Below are 25,204 nucleotides of genomic sequence, written 5' to 3'. Positions count from 1 at the left end.
TGGTAAGTACTTCACTCACTGAGCCACAGTCAAAGGTCCATAGTTTTTTTTTAAAGACTATATTAGTCTACTAGAATTTAAAACAATTACCTTATTATATTGCGTTTCCCTAGGTATCTAAAATTCTGAAGACAAACACTAGAAAGGGAAAAAAAGGACATTCTAATTATTCACAATCCTTAATTTATACATATAACATAACAATTCATCTAAATATATGGAAAGAAAAATAGTACATTTTCTTTACATATTCCATATATGATTGTTGATAGTTATTTACCATAGGGCTTCTTTGAATGAAGAGCTGTATAGTGAGCTATTTTGAAAGTTCCAGAAAATAAGTTATTGGATCAACCTTAAACTTACTCCAAGATGCTGAAGAAGTCTGACACCTCTGGACTGGGTGCTCTCTGCCAGTAGGCAATCAGAGTCTCTAGAAAGAAACACAATATGGCATGAGGCACTTGGAAATGTCGGTTTTTTTCTTTTTCTTCTTTTAAATTGACTTGAAGACATTCCACTTACCATGTGAGATGGTCTTCATAATATGAAGAAAACACATAAGAAGACTCCTGGTTTCTGCTTGATCTAATTTGTCAAAGCGAAGTGTTGACCCAATCAAAGACAAGGGCCTTGGGATCTGGGAATCAAAGGGCCAATAGGGATAAGTAAGACTGAGAGCGTTCTGGCTTGTAGTTGCGGTGTTTGACATGTGTAGCACGGAGAGAAGCTGCACCTTTTCACAGTTGTCTGTCTTCTCACTGCTCTTCTCTGTGGTACTTGGGTTGGAGTCGAGGCTCGCTAAGGATGCTCTGGAATCTGCGTGGTTCACTGTAGAAATAGCTATTGATGAAAATGCTGTAAACAGAAGCCACAGCACACGTATGGTGATGAGAGATGTATGAGCACAAACAAGAACAAGAGGAACGTGAGGAAACAGGGTTGCTCATTGCTGAGGTGGATACAGGTTTGTGAAATAGAATCTGGGACTGACTTGGAAGCTATGTAACATTTAAAGCATTGCAATGGTGGCCACAATGGATCTAGAAACATTGAAACCGTTTTAAGTGCATATAAAGTTTGTTCTTTTGATCTCTTAAAATGAAAAAAAAAATACAGACAAAGGTAGCTCTTATTTTAACAGAAGATGGTTTGGAGGAAGAAGTGCTTAACTTGACAGTTTATGAGAAATAGAAATGACATTTCCAAAATAGTTCTTAATATAATCCTTGAAGCTGAAGAGCTATTATATTTTTAAAAAGCTGTGCATAAGAAAAAGCTAGAGACTGCAGAATAAATTAATGTGATAACATCTGAGCAGACAACATCTGAGCAGACAGTCCTTTAAGCTAAGTCATAGTGGACATGACTGGATGACGTTCAAAAGAGCACGTTAAAGACATCGAGTTGTACTTTGCCAGGTATATTATGCATATGAATTATGGATATAAAGCACCATGGTATACAAGGTAAACTTTGATGAATGGTAAACATGAGTGTTCTCAGCAGGTCTTGAGTACCTGCTATGGAATTTAAAACATCTTTGGAAAATGACGTATCCACCGAAGTTGCATGTTTCATGGACGTCTGAGTCTGAAATCCTCCATTAGTGCTGAGGTCATCTCTAGATCCCTGCATTCCAAGTGGAGAGGAGAGGAATGGGGGTTAGTAGGTTTCAGACTGGTAGACTATTATGCCTTTTACATCTCTCTCAATTTGGTATTCTGTTTGACATTTTATATTCTAGCAAAGATGTTCCACTAAAGTTGGCAATGAAAATGAATATTGTCAAAAACATAGTCTTGCTCATAGTTTGATTTGTTTTTTTTAGGCAAAGTGTTAAAGTTTTTATTCTTTTACAGTTTCCTTCCTCCCACTAAGCCCTCCTTACACTCTTATGTCTTCTGCCTTTGTTTCTGCTGTGTGACTCACTGGATTTCACAGAGTCTAGGTGAGTAGGCGTGGGTTATCCACTGGAGCATGAGGAACTCAGAAATGGCTACATCACTGGAGACAAAGAATCACTTTTCTCCAGCCTCCCTCCACTGCCATTAGCTCCTTACTGTAGGCGGCATCCCATGATCCTCCACACATCTATGACTGAATGCTTGCTGGTTCAGTCTTATGCAGGCAATCATAGCTGTTGTGAGTTCCTGAGCTAAAAGCCATTTCATGTGACAGCATTTCATAGCTTTCCTCCTCAATGTTTGACTTTTATGCTCCTTCTTCTGGGAATTTTTCAAGTTATGCAAGAGAGATAATCTTTTAGATGTGGGCTAGAACAATTACTGATATACTAATGTATTAAATGATAGATTTAATTATCATCATTATATATATATATACACACATATTATATGTATATATATATATATCACTAGAGACTAGATTTTATTTTATTTTTTTATTTTTTTTATTGTTATTTTTTTTATTCGATATAATTTATTTACATTTCAAATGATTTCCCCTTTTCTAGCCCCCCCCGACTCCCCGAAAGTCCCGTAAGCCCCCTTCTCTTCCCCTGTCCTCCCTCCCACCCCTTCCCAGTTCCCCGTTCTGGTTTTGCCAAATACTGTTTCACTGAGTCTTTCCAGAACCAGGGACCACTCCCGCTTTCTTCTTGTATCTCATTTGATGTGTGGATTATGTTTTGGGTATTCCAGTTTTCTAGGTTAATAACCACTTATTAGTGAGTGCATACCATGATTCACCTTTTGAGTCTGGGTTACCTCACTTAGTATGATGTTCTCTGAGACTAGATTTTAAATCTGTACGTTCTGAGCATCTTGGCAAATGTTTTCTGTTAGACAATTTGATATTAAGGCACTTTACAGTGTTTTCATATCAAATATGAAAACAGAAGCCTAGAGAACTTGAATAACTTTCTAAAGGGTATGTACATGTTACAGATGGGATTTGATTGTTCCTCAAACAAAAACATGTTTAAAGGCATGATACTCACTTTTAGAAGGTTCTATTTTGGACAGTTACTGGATTCCTAGTGTGTTTGGATTCCGAGTGTGTTTGCCCTCTTTCATGAGTTTATTTTCTTTGTATGTATTTACATGTTCATGTTTGCATGTGTGTGTGTGTGTGTGTATGTATACAGGAGCACATGGACATGGAGGTCAGAGGTCAACAATGTCAGGTGTCTTCTTCATCACTTCCTACCTTACTTTTGTGAGCAAAGTCTCTCAATGAACCTGGGGCATGGAAGAGTTTGCCTGGCCAGTGAGCCCTAGGGAATTCTCTGTCTCCACCTTTTCCGTGCTGAGATTATAGATTCATGTAACACACACAGACTTTTATGAAGGTGCTGGGGATCAAAGTTATGTCCTCATGCTTGCATGCAAACACTATACCAACTAAAGCATCTCTGAGCCCCTTGAAAAGTTTTCTGTACTGTTACCATACTGGGTGCGTGGACAACAGTCACCATGGGCCACACTGGGCTTTTGACCGTAGGAGACACTTAGTTTCCATGGGGAAAAATTGGGGAGTAGTTGGTGAAGAACAGACATCAAAGCTAAGGCCATGAAGACATTGAACAATCTGCAAAAGCTGTGCAGATGGGAATGGTGCTTCAGAGAGGGAGGGGTGGGCAAGGTGGAAGCTGCAAGGACCCATTAGGGACAAATGGTATTGATCGAGCACTTGTTGGAAATTGTTGTTTAACCATAGCTTGCTTCCAGGGAGGAAGAAATGGTTATACAGCACATAATAAATAAGAGAAATACCATAAGGAAATGGAAACTTGGAAAGCTGTGCAAAGGTACCTGATTGGATGTATTCACGGTGAAAGGATACAGGTCCTTCAGGTAGATTCTTGGCATGTTGTCCAGGAGCATGCCATACAGCGGCATGTACAGACTTGCTATCTGTGCCTGCTTCCTCTAGGTGAAGGCAGACAAGACACACGAAAATCAATAGGCTCAAGGGTTTTATATTCCTTTAATGCAGCGGGCCATTAAACGGTGTTTGGGGGAGAGAAAAAGAAAGGGTACTTACGGGCTCCCTGTATCGATCATCGAAAGAATGCTTAGCCATTAGATTTTTTAGGACAGCTAAAGCTAAATGCCTGATGTCTTGATCCTCCTGCAGGGCAAAGCCGACTTCTCGGAGAAGAATTCCAATTAAGAAGTGTTTGCGGCAAAATTCATTTGTGACCGAGTACTCAGGCATATCTTTGAGAGAAAGAGAATATGTTATTGAAAGCAGAATAGCTACTTTACAATTAAAAAAAGGCAGATCAAACTGTTACTGAAACCTCTGCTCCCAAGTAGGAAGGATTCTACAAGACAGTCTTGCTATAGAGATGTGGTCTGCTGTGACCTTGGAGACTGTCTCCTCAGATGGGAAAACAAACGTTTGCCGACCTAAACACAGGGATGGATACTAACACAACACAATTAACAGCCACAGCCCATTGAATGACCTGCTCGTATCATTGCAGGGGCTAAACCATAAACAGTTTTGTGTCTGTAGGGAATTGAGAATTTCCTAGGGGGAAAAAGGGTTACATCGAGTTAGACGTTGGAGGATGCTAGATAGGTTGGAATTATTGTGGAAGTAAATGGAGTTGGGGGAGGATGCCGGGAGAGAGGGAAGGCTTACTTTCAATGGCACAGGATTCTGAATACAGGTATGCGGAAATGGATGTGTATAAGGGATTAGTAAGTACAGTGGTCAAAAGAGGGGGCCTGGGAATCGAGGCTTGAGATATTAGATATCACACATGCGTGTGTGCGTGTGTGCATGTGTATGTGTGTGTGTGTGTGTGTAGGTGGTGGAGTAACCTAAGTACAAATTATTCAAGTTCTGTAGGAGTGGCCAAGACAAGAAGGGTTTTCTTCTTCTTCTTTTTTTTTTTTTTTGGTTTGTTTGTTTGTTTTTATTTGTTTGTTGATGGTTGTGGGAGAGGAGCAACCATGGGTTTAGAAGTCAAGGAATGCAGGCTTACACGATTAGCACAATCATGATTTATGGGGTATGCCTTGGAGAGGCAGAGCCTTGAGGTCTATGCGTCTCAGGGCTTCTTGCTGCTAAGGGACATCCTTCTGCTTGCTGTCCTTGTGGCCTTTATATTCTTCGGAATGTATGGGTTGCAGGCAAACTCTAGTGGTCTTCTAGCCCCTCACTGGGCAGCATCACTGGCACTCATGATAATAATGCTGATAATAATGCTTGATCTTTCTCCTGCATTCCTGCTGATTAATGATCCACTCCCCGCCCTTGGAAAGAATTTAGGAACATAGATTGTCGGCAATGACAACCACCCTTAGAAAGCATTTGGAAAAATAGATTGCTATGGAAGCTTGGTTAAGATGTTTCTGATAGGGGCTCTGGGGTAGAAAATTTTAGGGAACAATCTGAACTTCAGAAAGGCACACTCTCACTGGCTGAGCGAGGGATTTTTTTGAGGTCAGGGAACAAGAACAATGGCAGCCTGACCAGCACTCGCTGCCTTTCTTGCTGCAAGGTGATGATTAATTTCTTTGTCTCATTGTTTGCTCTCAGCTTCCTGATCTGATTTAATAATAAAAAAATTGTTAAATGAGTAGATGCGCACCCTGAGGGTTTGAAGTAGATATGACTGATTGTTTTTTATATACAACTTTAGATCTGTGATTCCTTTAAGATTTTTATAAGATTGCTTTTTAAGATAAATAATAAAACAATTGATCCTTTCTTTATAACCTCAAATTGCTGCCTGCCAGTAAGAAAAACTAGCTAAGAAAATTACCTTTCCTGCTCACAATTTGTTAATCTATAACAAGTTGCTTAGTTACAAATGTATGTGGGTTCTTGGGAATAATTCTGCTTCTTTTACCTGTACAATGTAATGTTCTTTTCATGGGAAAGTATTGGGGAACATGCTGTTTTTCCATAGCTGTTCACTTGAAGAAAAATAGAATGTAATCACATTGTAACTTTATATCATTGGAAAGGTTTTGCTGGGATGTATAAGCTATGGGTAAAAAAATACATTTGTTGGAGTCAACTCCTGGGAGTTGTTCCATCTACCAAATGTATATATGCTCATAAGTGTATATATGTATATGTGTAAAATGGTTGGAGCCAGTTTGTTGAAGTTTGCTTTATCCACCAAAATGTGTGCATATGTATGAATGTAAAGGGGTTGGAGCTTTGCTCCATAAATCAAATGTGATTGTGTTTATGTCTACATGTATGTGTGAAATTGTTGGACCTTTTCTCCATCCATCAAATGTGTGTGTATGTATGTATGTATGTATGTATGTATGTATGTATGTATGTGTAAAGTGATTAGAGCTTTGCTTTATAAAATCAAATGTGATTGTGTATATGTCTGTTGATCTATGTGCATGTATGAAATTGTTGGACTTTTGCTCCATCCATCAATGTGTGTGTATGTATGTGTATGTAAAGTGTTCGGAGCTTTGCTCTGTAAATCAAATATGATTGTTTATATGCCTATCTATCTCTCTATATACGTATGTATGAAATTGTTAGACCTTTGCTCCATCTATCAAATGTTTGTGTATATGTATACACATGTGTGAATGTATGAATGTGTATGTATGTAAAGTGGTTGGAGCTTGCTTGATGTGTGCGTATGTATGAGTGTGTGCCTGCTTTACATCCTCACCGACTGCACATCCCCTTTTTGGATTACTGAACATACTGTTCAGAGCTGGTCTTCAACAATGTTTTGGCTTTTGCTTTGTTTTTTCAAGACAGAGTCTTTCTGTAGTCTTGGCTGTCCTGGAACATACTCTGTAGAGGAGGCTGGCCTTGAACTCATAGAGATCCGCCTACCTCTGCCTCCCAAGTGCTGGGATTAAAGGGGTGTGCCCCCACTGCTTGGCTGACACTAAGAGTTTTGAGATCAATGGCCTCACTAACTTGTGATTTATTGACTTACTATTGAGATTTAAATGAATTAGATATGGGGGCATGTGAAATGAGAGATGCAACTCAGTGTAGATAGAACAAGAGACAGTGTTTGGGCTGGGGTCATAGGACCTGGAGCAGAAGGAACATCAGGACCAGCTGGTAGATGAAAGCAAAGGGGCAGGGAGAGGGAAAAGCCAGTGGGACTGGAAGATCTGAGCCCAAACTACTATGCTAATTATTTTGTAATGATTAGACTAACTTGGAGTTGCACACCATGCTCCTCAGTGTCATTTCTCCATAGCAGTGGGCTAGCACCCAAGATAACACTGGGGCAACTTCCTCATGTTGGAATGCTTAATGCCTTTATGAATATGACCCCACAAACTCTGGTGACAAAAGCCAAACTATACAACTGAAAGTACATTGAAATTAGAAAGTGTTTCTAGACATCAAAGGAAACCAAGGAGGAAAAGGAGGAGGAGGAGGATGGAGAGGAGGGAGAGGAGGGAGAGAGGAGAAAGAAGGAAAAGATGGAGCAGGAGAAGTCAACTTAAGGATTGCAAGAAAATATGTGTGAGCCATACATCCTATAGGGGCTTGTTGTATTTAAAAGACTGTGGATCTGCAGAGATGGCTCAATAGCTAAAAGCACTTGCTCCAATTGCAGACAACCTGGGCACAGTCTTCAGCACACACAGTGGCTCACAAACACCTATAATTCCAGTTCCAGGGGATCCTGTGCTGTCTTCTAGCCTCCACAGACCCCAGACAACCAGGTGGTGCACATATATACATGCATTCAAATATACATAACACTTAAAAAAACTCTCTTAAAAATGATAAAGCATAAATAATCTATACAAGCTAATGGCAAAACAAAATAATGCTCTAAACCCAAATAAAAGATGTTGAATAAGCAGTTTTCTAAGGATGATGTTTAAGTACCGAAGAAGAAAATGAAAAAAAAAGTGTTTAATGCCACTGATAACCAGGAAAGGGCAAATCATAGTCCCAGTGAGCTGTCCGCTCATTCCTGTCAGAGTGGCCACTATCCAGATGTCAAATGGTAATGAGTGATAGGGACAAAGTGAAGAAGCAGGAACCCAATACACTGCCCAAGTGAACTTGTATATTCGTATGGCCAATATGGGAGAGCAGAATGGGGATTCCTCAGATAAGTAAAGACATAACTACTTCCTCATTCAGTAATGCAACTGAAGGGTATATGCCCAAAGCAATTGAAATCAGAACATTTGTCTTTTCTTTTTTTTAACCAATACATTAAAAAAACATAAAATTTCTTCATGAGAATGAGGCAGCAGGTAATGCCTTGTATATGTATAAGCATATACATATGTATATATATGTATATTTATATACATGCGTGCATTTATATATATATATATATATTGCATGATGTTCAAATCAGCTAAACATATTTATGTCCTAAATATTTATTCTTCTTCTATTATGAGAACATTCAATGTCCTTTCTTCTAGCTTTTTGAAACATACATTACATTACATTACCCAGTATCATTACTCTACTATGCAATAGTAACGAGGACTTACAGCTTCTACTGAACCACAACTGGCTATGCGTTGGCCAGTCTTTCTCTGAACCTCCATTACATGCTCCCTGAGCCTCTCAGAACCACACCTGTATGTTCTCAGCTCTAGGTGCCCATGTTTTAGGATCATATATAAGTGTGATCAAGTGTAACTTGTCCTTATTTCTGGCTCATTAAACTCACTGGAGTGAGATCCAGTTCCATCCATCATGCCACAAATGACACTAATACTTAATGGGCAGATAGTAATCTACCTTGCAATATGCATTTTAGTAGCTGGAGCCTTAGACTGTTCCCATTTCCTACCTCCTGTGAATAGTGCTTCAGTGACCATGTGCCTTCTCAAGAACATGATAAACATACCTCTTCTTATTTATACACTAGGGGATCTATCAATCTATCTATCTATCTATCTATCTATCTATCTATCTATCTATCTATCTATCTATCTATCTATCTATCTATCTATCTGTTTGTCTGTCTGTCTGTCTGTCTATCATCTATCATTTATCTATTATCTATCCATCTATGCATACATGCACACATGTATCATCTGTCTGCATGCCTGTCTATCTGTCTGTCTGTCTATCATCTATCATTTATCTATTATCTATCCATCTATGTATACATGCACACATGTATCATCTGTCTGCATGCCTGTCTATCTATCTGTCTGTCTGTCTGTCTATCATCTATCATTTATCTATTATCTATCCATCTATGTATATATGCACACATGTATCATATGTCTGCATGCCTGTCTATCTATCTGTCTGTCTGTCTGTCTATCATCTATCATTTATCTATTATCTATCCATCTATATATATATGCACACATGTATCATCTGTCTGTATGCCTGTCTGTCTATCTATCTATCTATCTATCTATCTATCTATCTATCTATCTATCTATCATCTTTTTTTTTTGAGACACCTCCAAACTGTTTTTACTCATGGCTTTAATAAATTTACATTCCCACCAAGAGTACACAAGGACTCTCTTTTTTCCACACATCTGGTCATCATCTACCATTTTAGACTTCATATAAAAATCAACATCTAAAATAAACATCTGCAAGTCCATGTTTGTTTGGAGTTTTATCCCAGAGATATGAAATGGGGCAGGAAATCTTCTTTTCCTAAGTCATAAAGAGAAATGTGAGAAGTGGAAACCAAACACAGGCACTCAGGATTTTATCTGTGGATGTTCCAATGCTGAGCTCATGGAAGTAGACTAGAAACGTAGTTTTGAGGGACTGGGGAGATGATAGAAGTAAGGCATTTTTCTTCCAGGCATAGACTCTCCGTGAGGAGATGAATGCCTTAGGATGCCAAGTATATAGCATGGCATTGTATTGTTAATAGCAACGCTTTATAGACCAAATTGTAAGGAACACATGTGTATAGCTTGGGATTTTTTGTACATATGAGGAAAATTTCAGATGACCTCAAAGATTAAGACTGCAAATCCCTGCCAGGTGGTGGTGGTGCACGCCTTTAATCCCAGCACTTGGGAGGCAGAGGCAGGCAGATTTCTGAGTTTGAAGCCAGCCTGGTTTACAGAGTGAGTTCCAGGACAGCCAGGGCTACACAGAGAAACCCTGTCTTGAAAAAAACAACAAACAAACAAACAAACAAACAAACAAACAAAAGACTGCAACTCCCGAAAAATAGAATATAAAGGAACTAAAGTTAAGGTATCAAATAATAATGTGTGACAAAAGAAAAAAATTCAGACAAAAAAGAAAAACACTTGAATACGCTGGTTATTGGTTAACACATCTGTGTCCATTGACATGATATTTCTGCTATGGCGCTTATGCAGGTAATATGAAATATCATTACTTACCTGAGGCATGTAACTCTCGAATTGATTCTGAAGGTGTCAAAGGATCTAGATAGGGTATAAATAGAGAATAATTTCAGATTATTCACATCCATACTCAGATACATATACACATCTATTAATTAGTTTAATTTATAGGAGAAATTTAAAACATATTTCAATTTATTTGTTATTACATCACCATTTTCCAAGAAAACTTAGGTTGTATGCCCCTCAATTTCATGAACAGAATTACTACATATAGAAATATAGAAGATTTTTACTGCATTGTTGACTGCGAATAACTAATTAGAATTAAAATGACCAAATAAAGATTTAATCACCCCTGCATATCTTAGCTAGCTTATCTAGCCAAGAATAACTTGGCATTAAGTTGGAAAAAAAAAGAAATTCTTCTCCTCTTCCTCCTTCTCCTTCTTCTTTCTCTCCCTACCCCCTTATTATTTATTCATTGCTAGGGTTCAATCCTTAAGCTTCATATATAATAGGCAAGGACTCTACTTTTAAGGACAAATAAAATAGCATGACAAACAATGCCCAGAGCCTAAAAATGCTTTTGTCTGACTTAGAATTTCTACTTTTTCCCTCCAGTATGGGATGTGCACAGTACACTGGAAGAAGGATGTGGTAATCTCTGTAGATTATATTTAAAATGGAGATATTAGCATATTTCTAGACCTGCTGCTGTAACTTTCCTTCTGTCAGGTTGATGCAAGCTGTGGCTTGAGGCTCTTTTCCTACTAGTTTTGGATTTGTTGACCTCCAACATGGCAGTGTCAACAGTCTACTCATTGCTTGGTAGCAAGGAACCTCAAGTCGCTGACTCAACTTCTGTATTCTCTTTGTGCTGGATGCCCAGTTTCTGATGTTTACATTTGCTCATGGCTTTTCCCCATAGGCACACACACTCTCATGCACACACACTCATTCACACACACAGAATTTCCAAATGTACAAAATGAACATTTTATTGCAGTATTTAAATGTGATAATGCATTATCAAATTTAGTAAATGAAACATTCTCTGCTCTGACCTCTGTACCCTCTCTGGCCTAGGAGTATCAAGAGTTTATAAGGCAGCCTTCCTTCCCTCCCTCCGTACCTTCCTCCCTCCCTTCCTTCCTTCCTTCCTTCCTTCCTTCCTTCCTTCCTTCCTTATTTCCTTCCTTCCTTCCTTTCTTCCTTCCTTCCTTCCTTCCTTCCTTCCTTCCTTCCTTCCTTCCTTCCTTCCTTCCTTTTCTTTCTTCCTTCCAGCTTTCCAGTTTTTCTTGTGTGACTCATTTAGAAGAATATCCTTTGGACATGGTTATGCATGCTAATTAACAGTGTCTGCTGGAATTATAGTCCTGACTTTGTCCTCCTGTCTTTAGGTATCGAAATCAGTGGGAATCTGTCTTTCAGAGCTAGTAGGATTCTAGGTTTTCGGAGCTAGTAGGATTCTAGGTTATAATTCTTTGGTTTGTAGTAACAAGGTTGAAAATTCTGCTGGATTTCTCCCTGATGAAAAGCGGAAGAGAAATACAGCATTGCAGTCGATTCACGGGGTAAACCCTCTTGTATTTTTACCAGATGATTAGGCTTAGATAGGCAAGTTGCATCTTCAAACAGAATGGTTAAGGAAACTAGAGAACAGACTCAGAACAAGTGCCAGCCTAGTAGGGACCTAGGAAGATGTGTGGACTTGCTACCTGGAATGTTTGCAGATCTTATGGGGAGACACAGAGGGATAAAATGTTCATGTTGACAAACTTCCTGAAGGAAATCAAACTTATACTGGCATAATGTCTGAAACAGAAGCAAACAGATGGTTATTGTTTGTACATCATGAGGTACATCATAAAAACAAACAAAAGGAAAAGAAAGGCATGTGCTTCAATTGGATCATTAAAAGAAGAAATGGTTAATTTTGTATGACCAGCAAGTAGTTCCCAGGTGTAGGGGAGCCTACTTTCTCAGAAGTACTTCTTGTGGTCACATTCCTTATCTTTGCACACAGGTCAAGACAACCTATAGGAAGAGAGCATCTATAAACCACATTCCATTCCTATGAGAGAGAACCCTGAGTCGTGCTTTTGGCTTATGTTATATGCGTTTATTGTATGTTTAGTCCTGCTGTGTTATATGAATAGCCTTCTGAAGACTCCAACTCAAATTACAGAACAGACTGTGATCATAAACAGTTGGGGTCCAGCATCAAGGCAGATATTGGTACATACAATCTGAAGTGGCATCAACTCCACAGGTCACTAGTTCTTAGCATCTGCCACTTAGTTCCTTTCTCTCCTGTCTTTTCTATAATATCTGGATTTGGACAGGGATCACAGAGTTTAGACTTGGTCTAAGATAAATGTAATTTACATAGGAATGATTCACTGTCATAACAATTTTATATCCACTCTCATGTATGAGAGACAATAGTCTTTAAGAGTGAATTAACTTGTCACTAATACACTAATATTAGTTCACAAAATATAAAAATATCCTTTTACCTCAGATTAGAATTCTATTTCTGGCAACAACATTCAATAATGTAGAAAATTGCCATTTCAAACAAGAACAGTATTTGATGTGCTCTTTTGTATGTGAGCAAGTGTATAATTAAATTATACACACATTTTAGTTATTCTTCACTGAGAATTTGCCAATTGATCTTCAGAAAATATATAGGTCTAGTGCAATTATATTTAAATGGAGATTATTCACAGTTCATGCATCAAAGGAGAACAACTGTATAGTCTTTAAAGAAGTAATTAAAGGATGTTATACAGCTAAGGTTATTTGTACAATAGAGTTTATAGGTATGAGTGCATCTGTGATAAAAATAAGGGAGATCTCAAATAATAGCTTAATGTACATCTTAAGGTCTCAGATAAAGAGGAATGTACAAACCTCAAAGGAAGGAGTGGTTACCAAAAATAATGAAGGTTGAGGGAAGAAATTAATGAAATAGGAACTAAAAGAACAATATAAAGAACCAACCAAAGAGTTGGTCTTTGGAAAGATAAATACTATTGATACACCTTATCCAAACTAACTAAAGAAAGAAGATCCAAATTAATAAAATTAGAGATAAAAAAGAGTATTGTAATAAACTACAATGAAGTCCAGTAGACTGTTAGGGAATATTTAAAATTATAACCCTGGGACATCTAGAAGAAATGGATACTATTAATCATATGTTATCTAGTGAAATAAAATTAAGAGAATATAAACAACTTAAATATCCATATCAATGAGATTAACATAGTTATAATAGAGTCTGTCAACAAAAAGAAGTTCCACACCAGATGGTAGAGACTTATTTTATGACTCACAAAATGGATGTGAGGTCAGTGTCTCAGGCAGATACACACAGAGATTACCTTAGTTATCATTCTGGGCCAACCATTAACTTCCATCTGGGTCCTTACCTTGAGCTCACCGGAAGAGAACATGCTGGTGTAATTGTTCACCATCTTAAATACAAATCCCCGGTCCATAAATGTAAAGCAGCGCTAGGAAGATATAATTCCAAAGTCAAATCTTTTTACTTGTGGGACTTTAGGGAAGATGATTATATACTGAATCAGAGTAATACTCAACTAAGAGTGCTATGTAAGTGTTTAAAAAAAAAATCTCTAAAGCTTGTTGGCACACCCATCTGATTATAGCAACTAATTCAAATGTTACAGGTAGGGCTAATGCTTGAGGTTCCAAACCTGCACCTGATGACTATTTAAAGTATCACTTGGAATTTTGTAATGAGGTATTTTAGACTTTCCCTTTTATATACAAAGTTGCCTGCTTTTTAATTACTTGATCACATCTTATTGCTGTTTTTAGTATATTGATCCCAGAGTAGCTTGGCGAGACCATCTGTGCCTCTGGGTGGGATGGAAAATGGTACAATGGGCCAATCCTCTCTTCATTCTTATTGCTTCCTTCCCCAGGGACTGTTTTCTTTTTCATCCAGGGAAGCAAGCATTTGTAGAACAAAGAGAAGAAACCCTGCTGATTCTATTAGGGAACAGCTCCCTTTATTTGTCTCTACTATTTTAATAATCATCCCCCAACGCTTTCATTGTCTTTCGTGTCAATAAATGCCATTAAATTTAAAGTATGCATGCATGATGAACATTTATGATACTATCCTTCCATTCATAAACTTTTTGTATGTGTGTGTGTGAGAACCTGAAGCCTATGTGATCTGTTGTTATTGCTATTATTAGTAGATGTGCTCATTGTCTAGCTATTCTTTTCACCATTACCATTTATGTTGTCATCTTGGACATTTTCTGTTGCCTCCATATAAAGTTTATACATAGACAGCAATGACCCCAAGAGAATGACATCACCACAATGTGACTCCTCTCAGCACTGCCTCCTGATTGAAATTATTCAGAAGCACCATGACTTGATAACACTCAGGTGAACATTTTTATCTAACCTTCATTTTTCTTTAATGAGTTTCTGGGCTCAAATGAATATTAAACTTATTTCAAGAGAAGAGGTGTGAACGTGGAAGTGTTCATCTCACTGTTGAGTTCTGATACTTCATTATAAATAGAGATTAAGTTAATGACCTTTAGGATACCTTGCAGCCACTGTCAAGGGGACTTGAACAGAACAGTGCTTTCACATAGCTGTACCTTAAGGAATCTGGCAACACTGTGGTTCGCCCTTTTGGTTTCCTCAAGGGTATCCTTGCATTTCCAAATCACGTGGTCGCACAGGCCCATCACCAGGTTGTCTAGTTCACTTTGGTAAGACTCAGGAAATCTTTGAGCTCTGGGAAGCTAAGAAAAGAATGTTTTGCTTATAACATAGTGTGTGAATTACCAAGCCAGGACAGCAAACTGACTTTCCTTATTTTACAGAATAGTTAATCAAAGGAGTTCTTTGAAAAACTTTAAAGCAGTCATAAAACTTTTAAGCCTTTTAAGTTTCAAGGTCATAATTCTGGTTTTACTAAATGTTCCCTTCTAGCTTGACTGGTAAATTTATACTTTTTCCCTTAAAAACCGTTAATCTCAAATACTCAATGTTGGTATTCTGTCTAAGCTCTACCCCACACCTACCTGGCAATAGCCAGGTATGCCCCGCCTCATAGATCTGGCCCACTATAAAAGGCGCTACTTGCCCCTCCTCTCCCTCTTTGCTCCCTCCACTCTCCCACATACTCTCACCTCTCTGCCCCTTGGGCTCTCCTCCCCCACCCCTCCACGTGTTTATGCCAGGCTTCCACTCTACTTCTCTACTTTCTCTGTCTCTCTCTGCCTTTCTCTACCACTAACTCCCATCCCCTACTCTGAATAAACTCTATTCTATACCATGCCTGTGTGTGTGTGTGTAGTCCCTCAGGGGGAAGAGGTGCCCAGACAAGGGCCTGCCTGGGCACTCCCTTCCCCCACACTGCTGTGCCACACTCCCTTAACCCCCATCCTCTCTTTTTAATCCCCTTCACTCAAACCACATAGACATGTGCAAAGTAAAACATGAATAATTTTATGCCCTCATATTAATTCTATCCGTTTGCCTCCGAAGAAACAACTATTAAACTTTAAGTAAAATATATTAATTTTAAGGTGAATATTATTCTAAAACATTCTTTTAGTCAGATAGCTCCACTTATTTTAATTTAGAATGAATTTTAAAATATAAATCTATGAGTGTTCAGCTTTAAAAGAGACATCTTCTATAGCAAGGCCCCTTCCTAGAGCAAGGAAACATCACAAAAGGGAGTGAGGAAAGAATTTAAATCGTGGAGTATTGGGAATAGTATCGTGGAATGCTGCCATCCAGATATGGCATTGCTGTGGCCACTGTTATCACACAGTGGCTATAGAAACCTATACGGGATTGGGATTGGATACTTAGCTTTCAATCATGAGCAGAGGGAGTGCCCACAAGGCCCTAAGATGCTAGTGACTGCTAGTGGATACTGGAGGAGGGTGCGTAAATTTGTCTAATGGTATAGCCTATGGGGGACTAGATGGGAAGAAAAAGGGGGTTGAGAAGGAAAGGAAGGGGGGTAACAGAGGGTGTTGGGGAGGGATGAATGTGATTGTAATATATTGTATATATGTATGATGATGTCAAAATGCAAAGAAATATGACAATAATGAATATCCTGGGGATGGCTCCATTGGTAACTTCCCTGCTCTGGAAGCAGGAGTAACTATAAAGGCTGGGCATGGTGGTTTGCATCTTCAACAATATCACAGGGAGTAAGAGCAGAGACAGGGGGATTCTGGGATCTCACTGGCTAGAGAGTGTAACCAATCACTGAGCTCCAGGTTCAGCGATAGACTGCCTCAAGAAAAATAAGATGAAGAGTGATTGGTGTCAGCCTCTGGCCTCCACAAGAACTCATCAACACATGCACTCCTGTATGCACGCACACATGCACACACGATCAATATACATACACTTACAAAGTAAAAAAATGTAAAAACTTGTAACAAATAACTGGATAAAAATAGATACTGGTCTGAAATCGTTTCTAACATGAGTTCTAGTCAGTCCTATACTATAGTTCCAGAATTTACAACAGACAAGAAATATCAAGATCTTTATGACACTAGATATAAAAGAGCCTGGATGTGAGATTATATATATGCTGTATTATTACAATTTTTGTCATGTTTGGATGTCTTTAAAAAAGGGAAAATTTTAGACAGCTGAGCTCTCTCTCTGGGTTCACACAGGCCTTTCTTATAAGGTCAATAAAACTCTTTCATCTCTACAGGTTCGCTTTAGTAATTATTGTCACTACAATTAGAGTGAGATTGAATTACATAATTTTTAGTTGCTAGCATGAAGCCTTTCATACTGTAGAAACACAAACCACGAGGGTTGTTATTTACATGGTTTGTTCTAAATGGAGATTTAATAACAAAACATTGGAGTCTACTCTTATTTTTCTTTCTGTAACACCACTTGTAAGTATTTTAAAAGCCTCATCATTATTCTTTGTATGCATTTAAAACTTATTGTTGAAATCATGCAAATTGATAAAAAAAATCCAATCTAATAAATCACATATACCATTTTCATTCATCTCCATTTATCTTGGGCAATAAAGACAAATAATTCACCTATTCAAAAAACAATAGTTGCTTATTTATTTATTTATTCATTTATTTATTTATTGTGTTTGTGTCTGTTTGGAGTGTGTTGAATAGACAGGTATATATACCTCTGTGTGGTGTGTGTGTGAGGGGGTGGAGGCCAGAGATTAATCTCAGCTGTCTTCTTTAGGAGCTGTAGCCCTTATTTTATGGAACAAACAACATCTCTCTTTGAGACCTGGTGATTTCTGTGTAAGCTATGCCCACTGGCCAGTGAGCTCCAGGTAATTCACCTGTCTCCACTTTCCAGCACTGGAATTACAAATACATGCAACCACACCCTGCTTTATATGTGGGCACTAGGACTCAAACTTGGGCCCTTGGGTTGTGCAGAAAGTCCTTTAATGACTAGGCCATCCCCTGGTTCAACAACCACTTGTTACTTAAGTGAAACATATTTGTAGTGTCCTCTTTGGGTCTTATTAATTTCTAAGACTTATTACATACAGCAGATCTTATATTATCTCCTAGAAGGCATGTGTGAATGGCATAGATTTTGATATTCTCTTTCATCCTTCCTCCTTATACCTTCTGTTGAAATTCTCCTTGTGGTCCATTCCTACTCTAAACCCAAAGGCATGTGCTAAACACACATGGAATGTTTCCAATTATTCCCTGGATGAATATCAGAAAAGCTTGAGGCGAAAGACAGGTGGAAGGGTATTACAGTGACTCCCAAACCTCACATCTGGAGCAGAGAGGAAGAACAGCTGGGATGTTAGACAGCCAAGGCTATGAGGGGTCAACCCAGGACTGGGGCATTTGGGAGCTTTGTTGGACACTAGTGAGTGATGGGGAGGAGAAGAAGGTTAGTTAGCTCCATGGACCTGCTAGGTCTTGAGATCAATGTTGAGAAGACCTTTAGCAGATCCCAGGAATATGAATGTTTTTCAGTCAGAAGGACTGGAGTCACACAGGGGTACCCTCTGTGAAGCAGCATTCAGTGGACCAAATCACAGGCTCCTGACTCCCTCAGATTCTTCACACTTGCTCCCCAAATTCATGACTAAAATTCCTTAAGTGTAGAAAGCTATTCACTCCATAATTAAAAGAGAGAGAAAAGAAAAGAAAGTACTCACACACTTGGAAGAATTTTACTATGATACTTTTGTGTCAAGTGATGACAAATTTTCCTATGGAGACTAGTTAGAAAAATGGAAGGTGCTGGAATTAGTGTGAGGCCTACTGTTGAAGAAGGTAGCAAAAAGATAAGTTGGGATCAGTAAAGATGAAACGTGGGGCACAGTGGGGCTGTCTAGATGGTTTGTTCTTAGTCTTTTCTATGACCTATCTAGATGAGAGCATACAGTATATCAATTACAACAGTATCAGAATGCTAGTCCAATCCATTCCTGTACATCTGAATAAAACCCAGCCCCTATCTAGATGCCAAGTGTCAATTTTACTACCCAGCATTTCAGTGATGGAGCAGGGATTACAACATCCAGGACATTTCTCATCCAAGCATAGTAGAATTCAGAAAATTCAGAGATAGGAGTTATTCTTATCTCTATGTTAGATCTTCCTCTTCCTTTGGAGCAAGAGGCTCTTTCTTATCTTTAGAAGTTGGGAAGCAGATGTTTCCAAAACACACATTAAGGGGCTGTCGTGAAGACATGTGCTCTGCAGAGTGAGTGAACAGCAAAGCTTTTCTTTATACCAGGGTCAAGGTGATGGTTGACAAGTGCTGGGGCCTGGCAGGAGCTTCTGGTTGGTGACCCAAAGCCTCTGTGTTTTGTCCTTAACCTTTACTGTTTATAGTGTTGTCTATCTCTCCCTAGCAGTCAGCTCTTCTCTCATTAGAGAAGACACCACAAATCCCTGGCTTTGGAAGGAAATAGACAACCTCTAGGGATGCTCACCCACATCTTCTTTTATGACAGGCTGAATCTGAGAGCTTCCTGGGTCTAACCAAGAAGACTAGAGACTATATCATAATTGGCTATGAAAATTAGGTAGCATGTATAAGAGCAACACAAAGGGCATTTACTATTGGCCACTGAGGCTGTTTGATGAAAGTTACAGGATATATAAAAAGGCATAATCTACAATTAATAGAGAAGGTATTTTTGAACATATAGGATTAAATGATAGCTTTCTATAGGAACTTATGCTTTTCAGATCCTAGAAATGGATATAAGTCACCAAATTGTAATGGTCTTTAGCCACTATAGCAGAGAATAAAGGCTGGAGTAAAGATATAGAAGAAAGTATACCTATAGGAATTGCTATTAACTGAGACCATTGTGCTCATTAGAACCTGATGTTGCATGGCAAAGCACAGTAAATATTCAAATGATTCCAAGCCACCAACAAGGTGCTGGTACTACCATCACTGTGATGTTCCATGCTGTCTTGTGTCTGTTGATAGCAGAAGCAGTCATAGGATAAGGTGTCACCCTAGTAACTGAGGCCACAAGATGTGCTTGGCTAGACGGTTGTGATTAATGCTAAAGGTAGAGGGACAGCCAAAGGAGCTTGACACAGAAGGACCCATAGAATTGAATAATGATGTATGAAATATGCAGGAGCTGAACTATGGTGGTAACTGACATGCGCAAAGAAGTTAGGGCCAGACAACTGGAAAACAAAGGGGTCTATCTCATTGAGTAGATACAATCTCATTTCTGACCTGAGTTAACATCTACATCCAGTACATATGAATTGAAGAAGAAGCTGTGGTTAGAGGAAAGCTTCCAAAAAACTGTACTAAGTAATTTATATGCAGCAATGATTCTATCAATTTTTCTCCACAAGGCCTTATTGACATTTACCAAGGCTATGTCTGCTAGAGAGTGGGGGACAGTCATGTACTTGAAGCATCACTGGAAAAAGGATCTACATAGCATTCCTACCTAGAAACACAAATCACTATCATATGTACCCTGTTAAGAGTGCATACTTACAGAGACTGAAGATCCTTGGCTAAAGTTCTGGTAACATTTAGATGGATGGATGGATGGTGTGTGTGTGTGTGTGTGTGTGTGTATCCCACCAATGCTCATTTTGTGAGAGGTCTATGGGAGCTGTGGAGGATCAGATTCAGTGTGCCATGATAACTGTGGACTGCAGAATCCCAAACATTTATGTAACTTGTGGAAAACATGTTCAAAGCTGCCATATCTAAGACCCAATCAATCACTCATGGCTAATCCACAGTATCTCAGGCTGGTTCCATTCGATGATGGAAGAGGCTGAAGCTAGTCAGGAGGACCTGTGTAGAGCACAATGCCTCCACTGAGCATTCTTTGCTTCCAGATGACTCATTGGCCAGGCTGGAAGCTTCTTCACTCCAGGCTCATTTTAACCCGCCCCTCCTCCCTTTCCATTTTCTCTCAGCGGTATCAGGCCTGTCTACCTTGTATTTCCTAGTCCCATTTGTCCTTTAGAGTTAAGTCTCCTACATCGATCTTTGCATTTGTCATTTTTGTCTTGGCATCTGCTTCTGAATGGGCCTTTATTAACATACAAGATCATTTTTTGTACTTAAAAAGCAATTAACACAAATGGCTAAGGTTTTACACAGCCAATAAATGTGGAACTAATGAGAACACGTTCATTAGTGTAATTGTTGGATGACATTACATTGCTATATTACCTGTGATCTTACCTGAATTTTGTTTGTGTCAATCAAGTGCTGTGCCATTGATTTTAGAATAATAGCAAAGAAGAACCAAGAATGCTACAGGGGAGAAGAGACAATGAAGGATTTATTAATTTATGGTAAAATATTCACAATTATGATCTTTACCATAGAATATTGCTACTCATTTTTTTCAATCTTAAAGTAAATGTATTAAATAAATGCACCAGGGAAGTAGTGCATTTTCTGTTATCTTAACCTTTATCAAAGTTATAATTGTAATAGTCTACGTCATATACTTCAATTTTTTAATAATATAAAAATAATGCTAAAAAGTTGAAAATTTACTTGACCTGACTTTCTCAGCATCTGAGAAATTCATGGAAAATTGATGTATGAGATACTCTGCTTCACTTAAGTTATTGAAACTAAATGACTTATTTATTTTTATTGTATGTGGATTTGTGTTTTGCCTACATGTATGGCATGTATGTCTGTGTGAGAGCCTGTGGAAGTGGAGTTACAGACAGTTGTGAGCTGCTGTGTGGGTGCTGGGACTTGAACTCAGGGCTCTGGGAGAGCAGCCAGAGCTCTTAACCGCTGAGCCATCTCTCCAATCCTGTTATCGAAACTAAAATGAAGCTTTCATGGCAGGCTCACCCTTAGGCTCTGAATTTTGTGCTGATCATCTTCCCACAACACTTCTACAATAAAGTATTTTAATTTCAAATCACTGAACTCCACATAAAATTGCTATTCTTAACCTAGTCTCCTGAGACTTCCTTTTAAATTCAGCACGCTAGTTTAGAGTGCCATTTATGGAGAGTCATTAGCATGGAGTCACATCTGATCACCACATTGCATAGACAATGAGTATGAACCTGTTTTCTCTGCTACCAGAGGGCATTTGAACCACATGCAGTTTTTGGCTGGGGTGGTGCTGTGGTAACCATTGCAGAACGTCACCTTAGATTCTGAGGGACTGGCTTAGGTGAAGGGGAGGAGGATAATGTCTCTTGAAAAGAAGTAGCTGTGACTTAATGAAGGGGTCACTTCACTAAAGGAATCAAAATGTCTGCTTAATACTGGAAGTGAAGCCCACACCATTCTTCACTCCAGGCTTATTTTAACCCGCCCCTCCTCCCTTTCCGTTTTCTGTCAGCGGTATCAGGCCTGACTACCTTGTATTTCCTAGTCCCATTTGTCCTTTAGAGTTAAGTCTCCTCCATTGATCTTTGCATTTGTCATTTTTGTCTTGGAATCTGCTTCTGAATGGGCCTTTATTAACATACGAGATCATTTCTTGTACTTAAAAAGCAATGAACACAAATGGCTAAGGTTTTACACAGCCAATAAATGTGGAATTTTAAAGACCATTTAAAGAATCCAAGGCACACAGAAACCATCTCCATCACCTATCTAACCCCAAGCTTCAGTTTTAGTTATTCTGACAAATGTTTTGTCATTTGCTACTCTTATGGTAGTCCACAGCATTCCAGGCTGCTGTGGTTTCTCTGGCTTCATTTAAACCCCTCCCATCCTTGTCTACACTGGCTGTCCCAGCCCCAGAGCTGTGCTACAGCCTCAGTGAATAGGGAAGGTTCTGCAGTGTTCTACTCTAATGTCCCCATGAGCAGCTTCCTGACCTCTTTTCCGCTTTCTTCTCAAGTGCCCCATTCTCCATCTTGTCACCTGCCTACCCTAGTACGGGCGCAAGTCTCATCACTTCTTGTCCTCAGCATGTTTAGTCTTCCTAACTTCTCTGTGCTTGTTCTTATTCTATTTGAATATGTACATATACATGCACACATATATGGATATTGTTTTAAATTATTTCAACACTCCACTAGTATAATATAAGCAGCCAAGGGCATGGAATGTGAGTTGTTGCTCTAATGCATCCCAAGTGCCTAGAGTCTGACTATTTTCAGGATGTCTGACATACATCAAATGAATAAATGACTATACTCAAAGGCTACCTAAAACATAAACAGCTTGGTCATTTAGAGTTAGATTTTTGTGAACTTCTGTTGATGGCTTATGACGTCAAATTGCCTTTCTAGATATTTGCTAATCAGTTGGATCTAATCAGATGAATTTATCAAGTGACAATAGACAAGAAGTTTTCATCTAAATTCAGGGTTCCTAAACATTGTTTTATACTTTTTATCCATGTTCTCTTCTCTTTTTTTAAAAAAAGATTTATTCTATGTATATGAGTATACTGTCATTGTCTTCAGACATACCAGAAGAAGGCATCTGATTCGATTACAGATGTTTGTTAGCCACCATGTGGTTGCTGGGAATTGAACTCAGGACCTCTGGAAGAACAGTCAGTACTGTTAACCACTGAGCCATCTCTCCAGTCCCATGGTCTCTTCTTCATGTTCCCACATATGTTCCATTTTGAGACCCAAACTGGCTGTTACTCACTGCTTTCTTGTCAACATGCTTGTGAATATACCATTACAATCCTTTCCTAAGTATTCTTTCCTTCTGTAACGGGCTGCCCAAGCTTTGTGTTATACTTACTGATTGTGAATGTTTTAGATATTTTTTAATAGTAATTCATTTTGCCTTTAGATCAAAGCACTTAACTTGGCTGCAACCTACTCCTTTCTGTGCTCTTGATATAGACCTTTCCCTTTGCTCGGTAATTTGATAAAATTAAACTATGATATAAAACCTATGTCAGAAACTAGAAGGAAAATGGTGTGTAGAAATCAGTGAGTCCTATCATCTTCTGGTGATAAGAGTTCTGCATCAATTTCTTGAACACGTATCCACTATTAAGAAGAGAATTACCTTTAGAACATGCTTGACTATTGTTGAATCATTTGACTTCAAAAGATCACTCAAATTTTTGGCCAATTCCTCATGTATTGTTCTCTCTTTGTAGGACCTGGTCTTGAATACAAACTGAAGAAAACCCAAAAAGTGAAAGAGATTAATTACCCATAAAAAGTTTCAAAGATTATCCTACGAAATAACTCATTTCTCACAATCAACTGCTTGTGTCTGCTTTCGTCATGGAGTCAGTGGCAGCCTGATGACATAAGAGATGACATACTTGCTCCTATTTGGGGTCTTTGCAGAAGCAGGGCCTTGCTCACCTAAGCTCTTCTTGGCACGCTTTTTGTAGGAATCAAGAGAAAGGGCCAGAGAGCCACTGAGCCGGTTCAAGGCATCATGGAGGGCTTGGACCCACCTACTTAGGACACTCTCCCCTTCTCTTTCCTTCCACTGGCAACAGATGTCATGGTAGCAATTCTTCATCCTGGAAGGGTAGAGCACCCACTCAAATAGCCAGGTGTGGAAGCAGGTGCTTTCCAGAGGTGAGGAGGTGTGTCCCCCACAAGCCCAGGTTCTACCATCCTGTGGTAGACACAGCTATGAAGAGGTCGATAAATGTCAGCCACCCGGAAAATCACAAATGCTGTCTACTTTTTTGCCATCTCTCCAAGGATCATATTGGTGATACTTTTCTTTATTTCTTCATATACTTTAAGAACACACATAATTTGAAACATAAAATGCTTCATACTGCATTACAGTAGTTTGGTTAGGAGTTGGATTTGTCTCAAGAAAAAGTATAGCCTTCATGATAGTCACAATTTAAAATAGACTACAACTGAAAGGGAAGGTAGACAAGAAACCGGTACATTTACTTTAGGGTCTCTAACCTTTTTTGGGGACTTTCAAGCCCATCAGCACCATCATATGGCCTGAGGTTTGACGCTCTTCTTAACGTGGAGACAAAAAGTTAACAGATTTAGAAAACCAGCTACAACTAAGGAGATTAATTTCCCTTCAACATTGTGCTTCATAGGCAGGCAAACTCACCACCAACTGTCTAACTCAATGCAGTTATTTAACCTGAAGGGTAATTCATTGCAAGTGGCAATGGATTATTCTTACATTGTAAACCTGATTCTTAGAATTGACAGTGCTACAAGCCCCTGTGAAACATGGCAATTAATTAAATTGACTTAGATGCACATTTTTGAAAAAGGACATGGTGTATCTGTGCAGTTTGATATTGTGAATGGAGTGAGTTAGCATCACTTAGTACCACTGAACTTGAAATGGTGTTTCGGTTACTTGTGAATAAACATAAATTACAATGACCACCACATCACCAGAGGATATACAATCATGTCTTGGAATCAGCCCATTAGGCTTTTTTTTTTTTTAAAAAACAATATTCCTGGGGGCAGGAC

General features: G+C 38.8%; 1 protein-coding gene across 12 annotated transcripts in view; it reads right to left on the bottom strand.

Moving 5' to 3' along the window:
- Dock10 (dedicator of cytokinesis 10) overlaps window positions 1-25,204 on the bottom strand; it is a 263,483-nt gene that overhangs the window by 38,908 nt on the left and 199,371 nt on the right. For 11 of the 12 annotated variants that reach the window (XM_052192769.1, XM_052192770.1, XM_052192771.1 and 8 more), the window contains exons 26-38: window positions 23,790-23,903; window positions 21,012-21,083; window positions 14,921-15,067; window positions 13,703-13,786; window positions 11,981-12,077; window positions 10,296-10,340; window positions 4,009-4,184; window positions 3,777-3,893; window positions 1,521-1,632; window positions 737-858; window positions 526-640; window positions 367-433; window positions 91-138 (exon numbers count right to left, since the gene is read on the bottom strand). In XM_052192769.1, coding sequence (XP_052048729.1) covers window positions 91-138; window positions 367-433; window positions 526-640; window positions 737-858; window positions 1,521-1,632; window positions 3,777-3,893; window positions 4,009-4,184; window positions 10,296-10,340; window positions 11,981-12,077; window positions 13,703-13,786; window positions 14,921-15,067; window positions 21,012-21,083; window positions 23,790-23,903 — 1,316 coding nt within the window. The remainder of the gene's footprint in view (window positions 1-90; window positions 139-366; window positions 434-525; window positions 641-736; window positions 859-1,520; window positions 1,633-3,776; window positions 3,894-4,008; window positions 4,185-10,295; window positions 10,341-11,980; window positions 12,078-13,702; window positions 13,787-14,920; window positions 15,068-21,011; window positions 21,084-23,789; window positions 23,904-25,204) is intronic. The other variant, XM_052192768.1, reaches the window with a different exon arrangement.

This window comes from Apodemus sylvaticus, chromosome 9, assembly GCF_947179515.1.
Source record: "Apodemus sylvaticus chromosome 9, mApoSyl1.1, whole genome shotgun sequence".
NCBI lineage: Eukaryota > Metazoa > Chordata > Mammalia > Rodentia > Muridae > Apodemus > Apodemus sylvaticus.
Note: the sequence above shows the minus strand (reverse complement) of the source record. Positions and strands in the feature narration are given on the sequence as shown.